The sequence below is a fragment of the Elephantulus edwardii genome, unplaced genomic scaffold (assembly GCF_000299155.1).
Source record: "Elephantulus edwardii isolate Elephantulus edwardi_28Jun2011 unplaced genomic scaffold, EleEdw1.0 scaffold00326, whole genome shotgun sequence".
Lineage (NCBI taxonomy): Eukaryota > Metazoa > Chordata > Mammalia > Macroscelidea > Macroscelididae > Elephantulus > Elephantulus edwardii.
This window is the reverse complement of record NW_006400076.1, coordinates 1605886-1623597: the sequence shown is the minus strand read 5'-3', so window position 1 is coordinate 1623597 and position 17712 is coordinate 1605886. Positions and strand designations below refer to the sequence as shown.

At 39.7% G+C, this 17712-nt stretch overlaps 1 protein-coding gene across 1 annotated transcript in view; it reads right to left on the bottom strand.

The window, feature by feature from the left end:
• Window positions 1-17712, bottom strand: part of ANKDD1B (ankyrin repeat and death domain containing 1B) — a 122420-nt gene that overhangs the window by 84208 nt on the left and 20500 nt on the right. The window contains 1 exon segment of the mRNA XM_006903786.1: window positions 11975-12073. Within this exon segment, the coding sequence (XP_006903848.1) occupies window positions 11975-12073 (99 nt within the window).

Genomic DNA, 17712 nt, shown 5'->3' with positions numbered 1-17712 from the left:
TTTCTGGCAGTTTCCTGTCAAGGTACTGTCCTAGCCATTTCTTAATACTCTCCAGCAATATTTTACTTGCATGGAATATTGATATTCTTTGATAATTTCTACATTCTGTTGAATCACCTTTTTAGAAGAATGGGAATAAATATGGATCTATTCCAATCAGTTATCCAAGGAGCTGTCTTACAAATTTTGGTGAGCCATCTGTTTCCTGAAGAAGCACAACCAGTATTCTATCAATTACTGGGGTCTTTTTTTTTCTTTTTTGTGAATGCCTTCAGTGCAGCTTAAATGTCTTCTATCTTTATCATTGGTTCTTGATCATATATATGCTTCTTCCTGAAAAGGTACTGTGATGACCAGTTCTTCTTGGTACATTAATTGCGTATTACTTCCATATTAATTTAATGCTATTTTGCCCATAGAATCCTTAGGCATTACAATTCCATATTTGAATTTTTTTCAGTTCTTCCAGCTTGAAAAATGCTGAGCAAATAATTTGAGAAGCTGGACTAGATAAAGAAGAATGTAGCATCAGGATTAGGAGAAGATATATCAACAATCAAGGTAACACAGATGACACACTTTGCTTGCAAAAAGTGGGAAGGACATAAAGCATTTATTGAAGAAGATAAAAAACCACAGCCTTCAATATAGGTTACATCTCAACACCAAGATAATAAAACTTCACCACCGGGCCATACGGAAATATCATGATGTTGTTGTTATGTTATGTGCTGTTAAATGGGAATCTACTCAGCTAACCCACAAGGGTATTTTCAAAGACTGTAAATTGTCCAAGAAGAGATTGCCCATTTTCCTCCCATGGAGCAGCTTCTGGATTCAAACCCTCCACTTTTTGGCTTGACAGTACTACTTCTTATCCACTAGGCTACCAGGGCACTCTAATATCATGATTGTTGTTGTTGTTGTTGTTATGTGCCATCGAGTTGCCTGAGAGTCATAGAGAATCTATGTACAATAGCTTTGAACCCTGCCCTAGTCTGGACCTTTATCACTGATTCTGACACATCAGTTACTGTGTCAATCTATCTCATCTGGGGCCTTTCTCTCCTGGGCTGTCCCTTACCGTTCCAAGTATGATGTCTTTCTCCGAAAACTTGTCCCTACAGGCCACATACTGAAAGTATATGAGATGGAGCTTCAAAATTTTTGCCTCCAAGGATAAACTTGATTTCATCCTCTCCAGAACAGACCAGACCTGTTTGTTCTCTTGGCAGTCCATGGTATGTTCAATAGTCTTCTCCAACAATTCAGATGCACCAATTCTTCTTCTGTCATCCTTATTCATTGTTCAGCTCTCTAATGTATAGTAAATAGTTGCAAAGACCATGGCCTGAACCAGGCACACCTTACTCTCTGGACTGACATCACTGCATTTTACTACTTTGGAGAAGTTCCTGACAGCAGACTTCCCCAATGCAATTTGTCTTTTGATTTCCTAACTGTTACTGCCAAGAGGGTTGATTGTGGAGATGAGCAAGCTGAAATTGCTAACAACCTCAAGCTCTTCTCCATCTATCATGGTGCTGCCAGTGGGCCCAGTGGTGAGAATCTTTGTCTTCTTCATGCCGAGCTTCAATCCACATTGAAGACTACAATCTTGACCTTCTGCAATAAATGTTTCAGGTTCTCCTCAGTTTCAACAAGCAAGATTGTGTCATCTGTATAACGTAGCTTTTTGATGAGTCTTCTTCCATTAATTTCTTAAAGGGGGAGGGAATCATGATAGATGGATAAAATATATAAGTTGTCAACTATTTCATTTTATCTGGATCCACAATTAATAGCCATGATAGCAGTAGTCAATAAGTCAAAAGATGTGTTGCATTGGGAAAATGTACTGTCAGAGACCTCTCTAAAGTTCTAAAGAGCAAGGATATCAGTTTAAAGACTAAGGTGTGTTTTGATCCAAAACATATGTTTGATTGCATCTGAAAGTTGGACAATGAATAAAGAAAATGTAGGAAGCCCTGGTATTTTCGAATTGTGGTGTTGAAGAAGAGTACTAATTATCCCATAGACTGCAAAAAGAAACAAATTTCTTTTGGAGTAAGAACAACCATAGTGATTTCTTAGAGGCAAGGAGAGTGAAAGTTTGGCTCTCATGTTTTGAATATGTTTTCAAGAGGAGCCAGTCCGTGGGAAAATATACAGTGCTTGAACAGAAGGGTCAGAAAAAGAAAGGAATATCTTCAACAAGATGACTACCACACGGGCGTGGGTATGACAGAGACGGTGAGGACGGCACAGGACAGAGCAAGGTTCAGATCTATTGTTCATAAAGTCTATATGAGTTTTAGTCAACCTGACAACAATAATAACTGTAAGCTATATTTGCAACCTGGGAAAATAGTTGCTAGGTATATACAGTATGAGCAAATAAACAAGGGAAGAAAAGCCACAGAACACTTTCATTTCTTTCATAGCATGTATATTGCCTGATTTCAAAATAGAATTAATGTAAGAGTCTTGAACATACCACGGACTGCCAAGAAACAAATGGGTCTGTCTTGGAGAGGGTGATACCAAGTTTCTCCTTGGAGGCTAGGATTTTGAAGTTCCATTTCACATACTTTGAGCACATGGCCAGGAGGAACCAGTCCTTGCAGAAGGACATCATGCTCAGAAGGGTAGATGGACAGCACAGGAGAGAAAGACCCCGGATGAGATGGATTGATACAGTAACTGGGGCAATGGGGCTTGGTGTGTTGAAGTTAGTGAGGCTGGCTCAGAACAGGGCAGGGTTCAGAGCTGCTTTACGTAGGGTCGCCATCGATTTGAAGCCACATAACAACAACAGAACAATACAACTTATTCTCTACATAACTCAGATTTGGGTAAATCCCGTATTATTGTGGAATTGCTCCAAATTGATACTCCTCAACTGGGGAATTTCTTTTTTTATTGTCATGCTGGGGAGGTTGCCATGGATTGAATTATGTTCTCTAAAAATACGTATTGTAAACATCAACACCTATGCTTGTGGTTATAATTCCATTTCAATTCTATTTGTTGGATTAATGAAGAAGTGTTGTTGTTGGGTACTGTTGAGTCAGAAGCAACCCATAGATGACCCTCCAATGGGTTTTCAGAGTCAATAGACCACACTGGAGGAGACTGCCCTTCTTTATCCCACAAAGCAGCTGGTGGATTTGAGTAGTGGACCTCTGAGCAGGCAGTACAATTCTGGGCTTCATTCTCGAAGGCACACAGCTCAAATCTACCAGTTGCTTCATGGAAGAAAGACAGGCAATCTCCTCCCATGTGATTAATTACCTCTCAAAACCCATAGGAGAGACAGTAATGGGTAGGTTCCAACTTGATGATAAACAACAGTAACAGTTAGCCACCCAAGCTCCCTTTTGAAGCAGTACTAGTGTAGGGCAATACTGTATTGAGACAAAAAAGGTGCAAATTAAGCAAACAAGTAGAGATGGTGGGAGACATGAATGTTACTAAGGAGTAGAAGCTCAAAAGAATGTCCTTCCCCCAAAGCCAAGAGAGACAGGCGTCCTCCTACAGCCAGCATCCTAAATTCAGACTTCTAGCTTCCTACACTGTGAGAAAATACAATTTTTGGTAAAACTCTCCTCTTGCAGTATTTTTTATATGGCAATATTAGATAACAAAGACAAATATTAGCACAAATATCACCAGATATTCGGGGAAGATGTTGCTAAACATCCTACAGTGCACAGAACAGTCTCCACAACAAAAAGTTATCTGGTCCAAACTCTTGTTAGTATTTCTGTTGAGAAACTCAACTGAAGGAACAGACACTAACAACTTTACATTTCAACAGGCACACTCCTCAGTCTATTCACATAGTTACAATTTGAAGAATTTCTGCGTTCTTTTTTCCCCCAAGAGACCATGAAGTATAGCCTTTAGAAGAAATAGTAACTAACTAGTTGAGGTGTTACAAAAACTTGGAACCTCTTAATTTCAGCTTTCCCTACAAACTCTCATAGTAATACTATGTGTATACTTCATACTCAGTCATACTAAAGCTAGTTTTACATATGATAAAAAAAGAGGACAGGCAGGTGATCAGTCACATTTTGCTGTGAACTCTGTGTTTCCTTTTCCTGAGTGATTCTTCCTCATTTCAAAGCAGTCAGCATTTTTTAATACAAACACTGATTACAAAAATCTAAAAAACTGGGAATTCAAGCTGTAAACAACTTGAGTCTCTAAAAAGCACCAATTCAGCATGGAGCCTCAGAGGCAAAGAATCACTGCTCACAGATGTAAATTTCCCAGAAACCTCATACAATAGTATATTTAGAAACTGATACTGATGTACATGAGAGCTTTGTCCTATATTACACTATATTACCACTCAGAGCTGGCCCACATATAAACTATAACATTCCTGCTGGGCACCAAGGACTTTTCTGATAACTTCCCAGGAGCTCCCTAAAGGTCAGAAGCACCTAAAACCATATTCTTGTCATTATTCTCTAGACAACACTTCTACTCCCACCCGAGAGCCCCTATTTGTCTAGTCTGCCTCTTCCCAACACTCAGGGATGTGGTCCCCTTTGAACCTGGAGACCCTCTGCAGTTCGGCCAGGTATCTGATGCTTAGCATGCAAGACCTTGGGTGGTCTTCATCTGTTGCAGTCTCTATCCTAGCTCCCTGGATAGACTATGGGCCGCTAAAGTAGACACTATATTTCACACAAGCATTTCCCAAGCACTGCTGTCAAGGAGCTTTCCAAAGTTCTAAAGAGCAAGGATATCAGTTGAAGGACTAAAGTGTGCCTGATCCAAAACATTTTCAATTGCTTCTTATGCAGCTGAAAGTTGGACAACCCTATTGGAGGATCAGCTATGGATCGCTTCTGACTCAACAGTACTTAGAAACAACATTAATCCAACAAAGAAAATGGAAATGGAATTGTAAGCACAAACACTGCAGATCACCTTGTGATCTTGTTAAGTCACAGATTCTAATTTAAAAGGTCTATGACAGACACAAGATCCTGCATTTCTAATATAACTCACAAAATAATGATGTATCTGGTTCCAGGACCACACTTTGAGTTGTTGTTGTTGATTGGCGTCAAGTCGAGCATGACTCATAGCAACCCTATGAACAAAAGACCTGAAGCCTTTCTTTTTTTTTTTTTTTAATTTTGTGTACATGTACCGTCAAATCAGATCTGACTGGTACAGGAGGATATTGCGCCTCCTTCTCCGGCAGAGCATCTGGTGGATTCGAACCGTGTTCCTCTGGGATTGCAGTGCAGTTTCTTGCCACTAGGCCACCAGAGCTCCCCAAAAGACCTGAAGCCTTTCTATAACTGTCGTCATTTATCAAAGTTCATAAAGTTTCCAGAGGCATGTTGTTTAGGTTGCCATTGACTTTTATCTACAACAGACATTCAACAAATGTTGATTGTGATAGAATCGAGTAGTTGTTTCCTTACAAATGAAGAACAATGATCTGCCATGCTGATTTACACTTTCAAGTCAAATTCAGGACTTAACATTCAGGGAAAGAAGATGCTGGATCTCAAAAAATAATTGCTTAAGTTATTATTGTTAGGTTACTATTGTTAGGGGCTCTCTAGTCCTTTTCAACTTGTAGCAATCCTACTACAACAAAACAAAACCCTGCTCAGCCTGCAGTGTCCTCACAATCATTGCTATGTGTTGTGGATTAAAATGTGTTTCTTCAAATTCTGTGTCAACCTGGCTGGTCCATGGTTCTCAAGGTCTGGCAATTATTTACTGATGTAATCATCCCCTATGATGTCCTAAGTACATCACACCCCTCGTCCAATACAAGGGGTTTCTCTGAGGTGTGAATTGCATCACCTGAGTCCCTTGATGCAGCCACGATGTCCATCCCTATTTCTGAAGGTCTTCCTTTCTTTTGCTGACTATCTACTCAGCAAAAATTGGCCCTTCTTGGTGGTAAGTTTCAAGTAAATGAGAAAAAGTTTCATCACCCTTGCTTCAAAGAAGCATTCTGATTGTACTTACTTCCAGGACAAATATGTTCATTTGTCCATGGTATGTCAATGCTCTTCAATGCCACCTTCAGAAGCATGAATTCTTCTTCACGCTTCTTTACTCATTGCCCAGTTTTTTATATTCATATTAAGCTACTGAAAACATTGACGCTTGGAAGGTCCAAGTGGCATCTTTGATTTTTAATACTTTAAAAAGAAAGTTTGTAGCCAATTTGTCCAATTAACCATTTTGTTTTCATTCTTGACTTCAGCTTCCATAGATATTACTTAATTATTAATTCAAGTAAAACAGGTATTAATATGAAGAATGATCTTCCATTATGTTTATATAGGTGTTAGAACCAAGAATAGTGTGCCACTTTGATTTTTCCTCCCAAACCAAGGTCAGGAGTTATCATCACTCAGGTAAAGAATCTGCTGAGTCTCGCCAAAAATGTAATAACTTTATTAGCAAATGTATGGTGAATAATAAAATTGACCATAAAAATATTTAACTTGTTGGAGGCAATTTCCACAAGGAAGAGAGAGATATACGCAATTACTATTCTACCTGGCAACATTTCAATCCCACATGACAAAGTCAAAACAAGCTGATAGGCTAGCAAGAGTCATATTGCAAATATTTTTAAAAGTTGTTGTTAGATCCATTCTCCCTCATGGTGACCTCCTATGTGTCAGAGCAGAACTGTGCTCCATAGAGTTTTCACTCACTGATTTTTCAATTAGATTACTAGGTCATTCTTTTGAGATGCCTATTAATGGAATCAGCCTCCTAACCTAAAAAAGTTACCAGTTATTTGATGCATAGCAAGTAATTGCAAAGAGCATGGCCTTAATCAGGCATAGCACGTTGGAGAGGTTGCCGATAGCAGATTTCTCTGATACAGTTCATCCCTTGATTTCTGCCAAGAGTGTTGATTTTGGAGCCAAGCAAACTGAAATTGTTAACAATCTCAAGCTCTTCTCCATTTGTCATGACGCTACCTATTGTCCCAGTGGTGAGAATCTTTGTCTTCTTGATGCTGAGCTTCAGTCCATATTGAAGTCTATAGTCCTAACCTTCTACAGCAAGTGCTTCAGGTCCTCCTCAGTTTTGGCACACAAGGTTCTGTCATGTGCATAACGCAGTTTATTGAGGAGTCTTCTTCCAATTCTGATGCCACATTCTTCCTCATAAAGTCCAGCCTCCTGAATATAGATTAAGAAGTTATGGAGATAGGACATATATCTGATGCACTCCTTTCTTGATTTTAAACCATGCAGTGTTTCCTTACTTTGTTTGGACAACTGCTTCCTGTCCCAGATATAGATAGGTTTCACATGAGCACTATCAAGTATTCTGGGATTCCCAGTCTCCTCAAAGTTAGTCATAATTTGTTGTGATCCACACAGTCAAATGCCTTTGCATAGTCAATGAAACACAGACATTCCTCTGATACTCTCTGCTTTCAGCCAAGACCCAGCTGATATTGACAATAATGTCTCTAGTCTTCTAAATCCAGCTTGTATTTCTGGTAGTTCTGTCAATGTACTGTTCCAGGCTTTTCTGGATAATTTTCAGCAAGATTTTGCTTACATGTGATGATAATTTTCACACTCTGTCAGGTCATCTTTTTTGGAATGGGAACAAAAATGAATCTCTTCCTATCAGCTGGCCAGGTTGTTGTCCTCCAGATTTCTTGGTACAACCTAGTGAGTACATCCAGGACTACATCTGTTTGTTGAAATAGGCCAATTAGTATTGTGTCACACCCTGCGGCCTTGTTTTTTGCCAATTCCTTCAGAGCCACCTGAGTTTCCTCCATCACCATTTGCCTCTTGTTCATATGTTATCTCATTAAATTCTTCTGTGTCAGCCAGTCCTTTTTGGTACAGTGAATCTGTGTACTCCTTCCATCTTCTTTTAATGTTTCCACTCATCCTATCCTTGAATACGACAATTCGAGACTTAAATATGTTCTTCAGTTCTTGCAGCTTAACAAATGCCAAGTGAGTTCATCCCTTTTGATTTTCTGACTTCAATTCTTTGCTTTGTGTTCAAGAGCTGCCCTTTGAAATCTTCTATTCAGCTCCTTAACCTCCTGATTTCTTCCCTTTGCTTTGGTTTCTCTGTGCTCTAGAGCAGTATCAGTCTCTTCTCACTTGCATTTCAGTCTTCTGTGCCTCCTCTTTCTTTGTAAAGACCTTTTGCATCCTTCATGGATAATATTCTTGATATCCTCTAACAGGTTATTTGGTCTTTGTTCATTAGTTCTCAAGGTCTCAAACCTGTTCCTGAGATGGTTTTAAAATACAAATGGGATAGACTTAAGGTCAAATTTTTATTCTTGTGTATTTGACTTTCTTTAGCTTTAAATCAGTTCTTTAAAAGAAAAGAAAAGATGTTAGTCGAACTAGGCAATGGATAATGTTATTAGGTGGCCATAAGTTCACAACAACTCATAGTGACCCTATGAACAACATACTGGAAACTTGCCCTATCTTGGGGCATCCTCACAATCTCTGTCATGCTCAAGTCCACTGCTGTGGACACGGTGTCAGTCCATCTTGTTGATGGACTTACTTCTGTTCACTGAGCCTCTACTTTCCCACCACTGTGCCTTTCCCCAAGAACAGGCTCCTCCTGAAAACATGCCAAACATATGGGAGATGAAGTTTCACCATCTTTGCCTCTAAGAAACACTCTGATTGCACCTCCTCTAAGACAGATTTGTTTGTGCTTTTGGCAGCCCTTGGCATATTCGATGCTCTTCCCCGCATCACAATTCAAACTTATCAGTTCTTTGTCAGGCTTATTCATTGTCCAATCTAACATGCATAAGAAGCAATTGAAAAACTCATGGCTTGGATCAAGTCCTTCTCGGTCTTTAAACTGACACTTTGCTCTTAAGATTTTTAAAGATGTGCAGGACAGCAGATTTGCTCAGCCTGACACATCTTTCAATTTTTTTTTAAAAAACTAAAACATTTTATTTCCATATAACAAGAGCAAAAAAAAAAAATAGAAAGAAAAAGAAATCTTTTAACTGCTGCTACCAGAGGTGTTGATTGTGGATCCAAATAAAATTAAATCCTGACAATTTTAATCTTTCTTCTGTCTATCACGATGCTGCCTATCTGCCTGGTAGTGAGGATTTTTTTAATTGAGATTCTATTGTAAGTTCGTAAAGAACTTGGATTTCTATTCATTCATTGTTGCACATTTAGTAGTGAGGATTTTTGTCTTTTTGATGTTGAGAGGTAATTCATTTGGAGGTTGTAATCTTTTATATTCTTCAGTGTTTCATGTCATCATTTTCTGCAAGCAATGTTGTATCATTTGCATAACAGGTTATTATGAGTTTCCTCCAATCTTGATGCCACATTCTTCTTCATAGAGTCCAGCTTCTCAAATATAAGTATATGTGATATGACCCTAGAGAGACTAACAAAAGTTTTGAGAACTAGACTACAGGGTAGAACACTGTCCAGATATTTGTTTGGTTCCTGGATCATACGGGAAAGACATGAATAGCAAAGTCAAAGTTTTTACTTTGACTGTCAAATTTGTTGTCAGATGGTATTGAAACTATTGATGTCATTGGATTCTGTTAGATCAATCTATTTTCCCACCAATACTATAGCCAAAAAATAAAATAAAAAATACAAATGAGGATGTATACTACTGATGACATGCTGAGAAACTCATCATTGTCAAATGTGTATTGTCAAATGTGTAACTCCAGATAAAACCTAGGTTCGGATGAAACAAAAGTACAATTGACTTGAGATGCTCACATTTCATTCATCTACCAAACATTTACTAAGCCCAGGATGAAAAACAAAGATAAAGCAAAGCTAAATATTATTCTCCATATTATCACAGTCCAGAAAGAAAAACAAACTAGCTCTGTGAGACTCTTCTGAGCCACTTGACTAAATTTAAAAGCTATGATCCACTGGATTAATTAAGAATCAAGAGCCGCCATATGATTCATATTGGTGTTGGATCTCTGCAGTCCAAATGTTTCTTTGTGCCATGTTAAAATATTACGTGAAGATGGGAAAAGCAGGTGGAAAATCTTCAGAGATGTTTTGGTCGCTAGCCAGACAAATAGTTGTGCTGATTCATGGTCAACAAACAGCTCAGTATCTGGAATCAGACAAACCAAACAACAAACCAGCTGCCCATTAGTCAATTCTGACTCAGAATGACCCCATGTGTTTCCAAGTACAATTCTGAAAGTACTCCATAGGTTGTCAATTTAGGGAGCTCTGAGGGCTTAGTGGTAGGGATCGCTAAACCTAAGGCTAATGGTTTGAATCTATCACCTCTTCAGGAGAAAGACAATCTCTTCCAGTGCGATTTACAGCCTTTGAAAACCCACTGGACAGTCAGTTATGAGTTGGCTACAACTTGAATGTAATAACAACAAGGGCTTTTTTTAGAAGTACAAAACCAGGTCTTTCTTTCCAGGTAACTTTGGGTTGATTAGAACCTCCAACCTTCTTGGTGAGTAGTGGGGCACTTTATCATTTGTACCACACATGGACTCCAGAATCAAATAAGCTAGGTTCAAATCCAGACCCTACTTCTTCTTAGAGAACTTAACCACTGTGTCGTATAATGAGAATTTAGAAAACAGAAAGGTTTCATTCTGTCCTCGGATGGAGAACTCTACTACAGCGTTTTTGTGGGGACCTGGTCACCTTTAGGAGCCTGACTTAGATCTAGAGTTTGATTTGAAGACTTACCTTGTGCTTCAGCCTTACTTTAAGCCCTGGCTTTGGATTTGGCCAGGAAAGCCTTGGCAAAACAAGCCCAAGTGCATGTCTCAAACTTGGAAAGAGCAATGTAGGCAAGATGTGGTTAACATCTCTTGGCTTTTTTTTTTTTAAAATTTTGGGTCTACCCTTGTTTTCTGTTTCCTAGCAAAGAGCATGTTCCTTGGGAATTTGAGGTCTAACCCTTAAGAGATTCCTATAGTTGTGGTTGTGATTGTTCAACGCTGCCTTTTCTGTGCCATTTGGGGGTATTGTGCATGGGATGGTTCTTGGACATGGTTACATTTGCATCTGTGTCCCTCCACCACCCATGGGTCATGGTGCCAGATGCTGGGAAGTCCCAACATTTAGCCCAACTTTTAGCCTCTGTCTCAAGTTTCTTGTCTATAAAATATAACAATTAATAATAATAATAATATCATCAAAGACTGGGTGGGCTAAATATCAAAGCCTGAAGACTAATGCCCAATTGTTTTTGTGGTTGTTGTGTACAATCAGGTTTTCAGAGGCATTAAATTGCACGGGAGGAGATTTGTACGTCTTTCTCCCACAGAGCAGCTGCTTTGGCAGTACGATTCCTTGCCTCTAAGCCACCAGAGCTACCTAAGTTCCTAGCACATGGCATGTACTTAACCAGACTTATTTACTATTAGAGTTCACAGGGTAGCCTATCTTCCACTTCACAGATTATACTTTAGACAACTAGGTGATGAATCCATACTATTGGTCTGAAGAGCAATACTATAAAAATAAAAAAATACTATAAAAAATAAAAAAATAATAAGTCAATAAGTGCTGTGAGTAAGGAGTAAACAGTTTAGTCATTAAGTATAAAAGCATATACGCCAAACCATCACCACTGAGTTGACTGTGACTCATAGTGACCTTAAAAGACAGAGGAGAATGGCTCATAGGATTTCTGAAGCTGTAAATCTTTACAAACGCAGACTGCCACACGTAATTGTTTTCTGGAATGGATGGTGGATTTGGACTAAAAACCAACTGTAATGAGCCAAGCACTTATCTACTGTGCCACCAGGGTTCTTTGCATATATGTGTATTCAAAAGACCATTCTAAAAGGAAAATTGCATGTGTGCACATGTGTAGAGAAGAAAAGCCAGCTGATGTGTTTAGCTATCCCTGTCTTAGCCATAAAACCCACATTGCCCACCTGCCAACCATTTCTACACAAGGAAGCTGAGCTTACCTTCTCAGCAACATCCGCCCTGGCCTTGCGATTAAGCAAGAAATCCACTGCAGATAAATTATTCCTCCCCACTGCAAAGTACAGGGCTGTCTGGTTCATCTAAGGAAACATAATTTCTGTTTAGTATGACAGACTCTGGCAGTCATCGGGTCACTGCTGGGCCTTTTAAGGATTCCTATTCTTTGAATAAGCAGCCTTGTTGGTGTACTGGTTAACTGCTCAGGTGTTAACCGAAAAGTTGGAAGTTCAAACCCACCAGCTGCTCCTCAAGAGAAAGCAGTGGCTGCCTGCTTTTGTGAAGTAACAGCTTGGATAGCCTCTGTGTTTTCTTGTTATGAGCCCTTGAGTCAGAACCCTCCAGCAGGTTTCCAGAGGTAGTAGAGTTCCCGTCTTTCTCTAACAGAGCAACTAGTAGATTCAAATAGCATGCCTTTGGGTTGGCAGTGTGAGTTCTTATCGGTATTCTATTCTGTCCTAAGCAGCAACTGCCTTTGGTTACATGAATGGCCGTAATTTTATTTCCCAGGTGTTTTTCTTTTTTATTATTTAGCTCTAGTCTTTGCACCTGCCTGCAAGTAATGATATTTGTGTCAGGCATGATTCTGCCTTCACCAATCATCAGATAACATCAGAGAATGTTGAAATCCACTGGAGGATTAGCCTCATGTTGAAATGCATTACATAACCTGTCAGTGTAGTAATTTAATGGATTTCATTAGAGAGCACAAGTTACACTTTTACCTGATTATTAATGATGGTACATATTTTCCTGCTCAGAGTATACATACAGATGATGCAGAACAATAATTTTCTTAAATGTTCAGTGTATTCGTGGACATTTCTGCAATTCTTTTGAACTGTAAATCTTAGTGAAACAAATTAATTTCTTTCAAAAGAAAAAGACAGAAAAATAGAGAAGGCTATAGAGCTATATATTTGACTTTAAGGAAAAGCCAAGATAGTGCTCTTGGGATGTCAAGAAAGAGGCTAATGTGTTTCTGACAATGGAAATACTGTTTCTAAGTAGTACCCATGTCTTATTTTTTTTCCATATTCTAGACAGCTTTTGCTCCTAAAGATGCTTGGGCAGGGATTACTACTCTTTGTTCCTTATAAATAATATATCACAAAAATACAAGAACTGTTAAAAAAAACATGTTATATCATTGATAGCTAAACTAGAGAGAAACTAAGCTTGAAAAGCATAAGCCACCTATGCATTGTCTGTAGCCTTGAATTTTGCCCTTTTATGTCAGATTTGGGCTTAGAGGTAAGCTGTGCTGAAATCCCAAAGACACACAGTTTGAATCCACTAGCAGCTCCACAGGAGAAGGATGGTCAATCTTCCCCCACCCCACCCCATGCAGTTTACTGCCTCTGGAAACCTCCTGGAAGGTCAGCTATGGATCAGTTCCAACACGACAGCACACAACAACAAGAAGATCCTCTTTTAGCTTGTTTTAATATTTTGTTTACTTCATTGCACTTTTTCCTTTTATTTCTTTTCTTGTTGTGTACCATTGAATTGGATCGGACTGGCACTGGAAGAGATTGCCCCTCCTTCTCCTGCAGAGCCTCTGGTGGATTTGCGCCTTTGGGATTGCAGTGCAGCTTCTTTGCCACTAGGCCACCGGAGCTCCCTTCTTTTAGCTTTATTTTTGAGTAAAGATGCAGGTCAAAGCAGTATATAAGTTATTATTGTTAGGTGCCATTGAGTCGGCTAAGACTCATAGTAACCCTATGAAGGATGAATCTTAACCCTGCTCTATCTTGTGCTAGCGTCACGATCTCAGATATATTTCAGCCCACTGTAAATAGTCACTGTGTCAATCCACATTGTTGATGGTCTTCCTCTCTTCCGCTGGCTCTCCACCTTTCCAAGCATAATATCTTTTCCCAAGGACTATGCCCTCCTAACAACATGTTCAACAATGTGAGATGAAGTTTCACCACACTTGCCTATAATAAGGCTGTTTGCATTTTCTTCCATCTCTCTCTTCAGAGAGTTTAACGTGAAAATATGGTGAAACATCACAAATTTATCTGTAATTTTTAAAAAATTTTTTATAACAGCATATTGGAAGATTATTAAAAAATGGCTAGGAGAACACATAGATAGGGAACTGCCAGAAATTCCAGCAGGATTTAGGAGACACCTTGGCAACAGGAATATCATTGCTGATGTCAATTGGATTTCTGCTAAAAGTAAAGAACACAAAAAAGTGTCTATGCTTTCTTGACTATACAAAGGCATTTGACTGTGTAGATCATAACAAGTCATGGCTAACATTGCAAAGAATGGAAATTGCAGAGCACTTGATTGTGCTCATGTTAAACCTATACCTAGAAACATTTGTGTATAAAGAGCAAAGGAATATTTTTGTTGTTGTTAAATGCCATCGAGTTGCCTGCAACTCATAACGACCCTATGTACAACAGCCCTAAACCCTGCTCTGTCCTGTGCCAGTCTCACTGTCTCCAACACACCTACCCTGACTACCCCAGTCACTGTATCTATCCACCTCACAGAGGTTCTTCCTCTCCTGTGCTGTCCCTCTAGCCTCCCAACCATGACGTCCTTCTCCAAGGGCTGGTCCCTCCTTGCAACATGTCCAAAGTATATCAGACAAAGCTTCAGAATCCTTGCCTACAAGGAACAGCCTGGCTTAATCTTCTCTAGGATGAATGTGTTCACTTTCTTAGCAGTCCATGGTACATTTAAAACTCTTCTCCAACACCATAGCTCAAAGGCATCAATTCCCCGTCTATCATCCTAGTCATTGTCCAGCTCTCTGATGTATAGCAAGTGATTGAAAAGACGATGGAATGTATCAAGTGCACCTTAGTCTCCAGAGTGACATCATTGCTCTTCATTACTTTGGAGAGTTCTCTAACAGCAGACTTTCCCCTCACAATATGTCTTTTGATTTCCTGGCTGCTGGTGCCAAGAGTGTTGACTATGGAACCAAGCAAAGTAAATTTGTTAACAGTCTCAATCTCTTCACCATCCATCATGATACTGTCAATTCGCCTAGTAATGGAATCTTTGTCTTCTTGATATTTAGCCTCAATCCATATGTCCTTGACTTTCTGAAGCAAGCACTTCAGGTCCTCCTCAGTTTCAGCAAGGAGCATTGTGTAATCTGTGTAACACAGATTGTTGATGAATCTTCCACCAATCCTGATGCCGCATTTCTCCTCATAGAGCCCAGCCTCCCGCATAATCTGTTCTGCATATAGATTGAAAAGTTATGGGGATAGGACACATCTCTGGCATACACCCTTCCCAATTTTGAACCATGCAGTGTTTCCTTGCTCTGTTCTGACAACTGCCTCCTGGTCCTAGTATAGGTTTCGCATTAGCATGACCAAGTATTCTCTGAGATTCCCATTCCCATAGAGTTAGCAACAGTTTGTTGTGATCCACACAGTCAAACACCTTTGCATAATCAATGAAACACACATAGACATTCCTTTGGTATTCCCTGCTTTCGGCCAAGATCCATCTAACATTAGCTACAATATCCCTAGCACCATTACCCCTTCTAAATCCAGCCTGCACTTCTGGCAGTTCTCTGTTGATGTGCTGTTCCAGTCATGTTTGGATAATCTTCAGCAGAATCTTCCTTGCATGCAGTATTAATGACATGGTTTAAAATTAAGAAGGCAGTGTGTCAGGGTTGTATTCTTTCTTCGTACCTATTCACTCCATTTGACTGCTAAGAAAACAAACAGGTCCATCCTGGAGAGGGTTAAACTGCGCTGCTCCTTGGAGGTAAGGATTCTGAGGCTTCGTCTGACATACCTTCGACATGTTACAAGGAGGGACCTGCCTTGGAGAGGAACCTCATGCTTGGGAGGGTGGAAATACAGCACAGGAAGGGAAGGCCCTCTCTGAGGTGGATTCAGTGACTGGGGTAATTGAGATGGGTGTGTCGGAGACAATGAGACTGGCACAGGATAGAGCAGGGTTTAGGGCTGTTGTACATAGGGTAGCTATGAGTCGCAAGCACCTCTATGGCACATAATAAAAACAACAACATTCATTCTGTATGCTGAGAAAATTATTTGAGAAGCTGGATTCTATGAAGAGGCATGATGCATCAGGATCAGAGGAAGCCTCATCAATAACCTGCACTATGCAGATGACACAATCATGCTTAGTGGAAATGAGGAGAACTTGAAGTACTTGTTGCAGAGATCAAAGAATAGAGCATTCAATATGATTGCATCTCAACATCAAGAAAACAAAAATTCTTACCACTGGACCTATACGATATATGAAGGCAAAATTGAACAACTTGATCTTGCTTGGATCCACAATCAATACTCTTGATACCAGCAGTTGGGAAATTAGGAGATATATTGCACTGAGAACGTCTGCAGTTAGGGACCTTTTCAAATTATTGAGGAACAATAATGTCAGGGTTGTAGTCTGTCTTCATACTTATTTACTCTGTATTTGAGGTTTGAGGACCAGTGTGTGTGATTCAGGTCATGGTCTTTCTGATCACTTGTTATGCTGAGAGCTGACCAATGAATAAGTATGGTAGAAGAAGAATTGATGCCTTTGAACTGTGGTGTTGGAGAAGAGCACTGAACATCCATGGACAGCCAAAAGAGCAAACAAGCATGTCTGGAGATAGTGTAGCCAGAGTGCTCCTTGGAGGCAAAGAAGATAAATATTTACCTCACATACTTCAGTCATGTTACTAAAGAGAGACTACTCTTTGGAGTGGGAATGATGCTTGGAAAGGTCAATGAAGGAGGAAGACCCTCAACCAAGTAGACACCAAAACAACAACTGCAATGGGCTCTAACATGTAAGGAAGTGTGAGGATAGTAGTGGACAGGACAGGGTTCAGATCTGTTGTTCAAACAGTTGCTAAGGGTCACACTCAACATTACCTAACAACAACAAATTAAAAATCTAATTCCTGCCACTTAGAAGAGTGAAACAGATGAGAGAGAGAACTATTTAAAAGGTATATGTGATTAGGTATTATTGTCATGACAGGAGTACAGAATGAAGGCTGCATAGTGGAGTGGACTTGGGATGAGGAATTGTAAAACAATTAAAGAATTTTTTTTTTACTTTTCAAAGAGAAGGACAAACTGGAGGGGAGGGGTGGGCAGGGGGAAAAGTGCAACAATGAATGAATGGCAATCCAAAATCTCTGTACATTGTCATTAAAGTTAATAACAATTAAAAACGATAAAAAAGAAGAGTGATCACTTTCACTTATTCAGTAATTAATTTTCCATGGTCACAATAAAATTCAGAAGTGTATACCCATAAATTTTTTTAAACTCTTATCCAGTGGGGGAGGGGGGGGTCGAAGAAGCAAAAACCACGCGACATTCGTTCCAGCAGGCCACTCAGAGGAGGGGCTAAGCATCTGACTAGCTGAAGGCTGGACAGCTTAGAGGTCAGACTCAGACCCCTCCCAACTCCCCAGGTAATCGAAGAAGCAAAAACCACGCAACATTCGTTCCAAGAAAAGCCTATCTACACACCAGTTCTACAGGATGCATCACCTTTAGTCAGGAAACATTACGACTAAACTTCAGAGACATTGATTCCAACATAAGGAACTACCATCAGCTGATGTGTTTGGAATCACAGAAGCCATGGAAGCCTCATATATAAGTTATTAGATGGAGGGCTGGTCAAAGAGAGATAGATGTGAAGGGAGGGGGTAGAAGTGGATGGGTATCCTGGTGGATGGTAGAGTAGG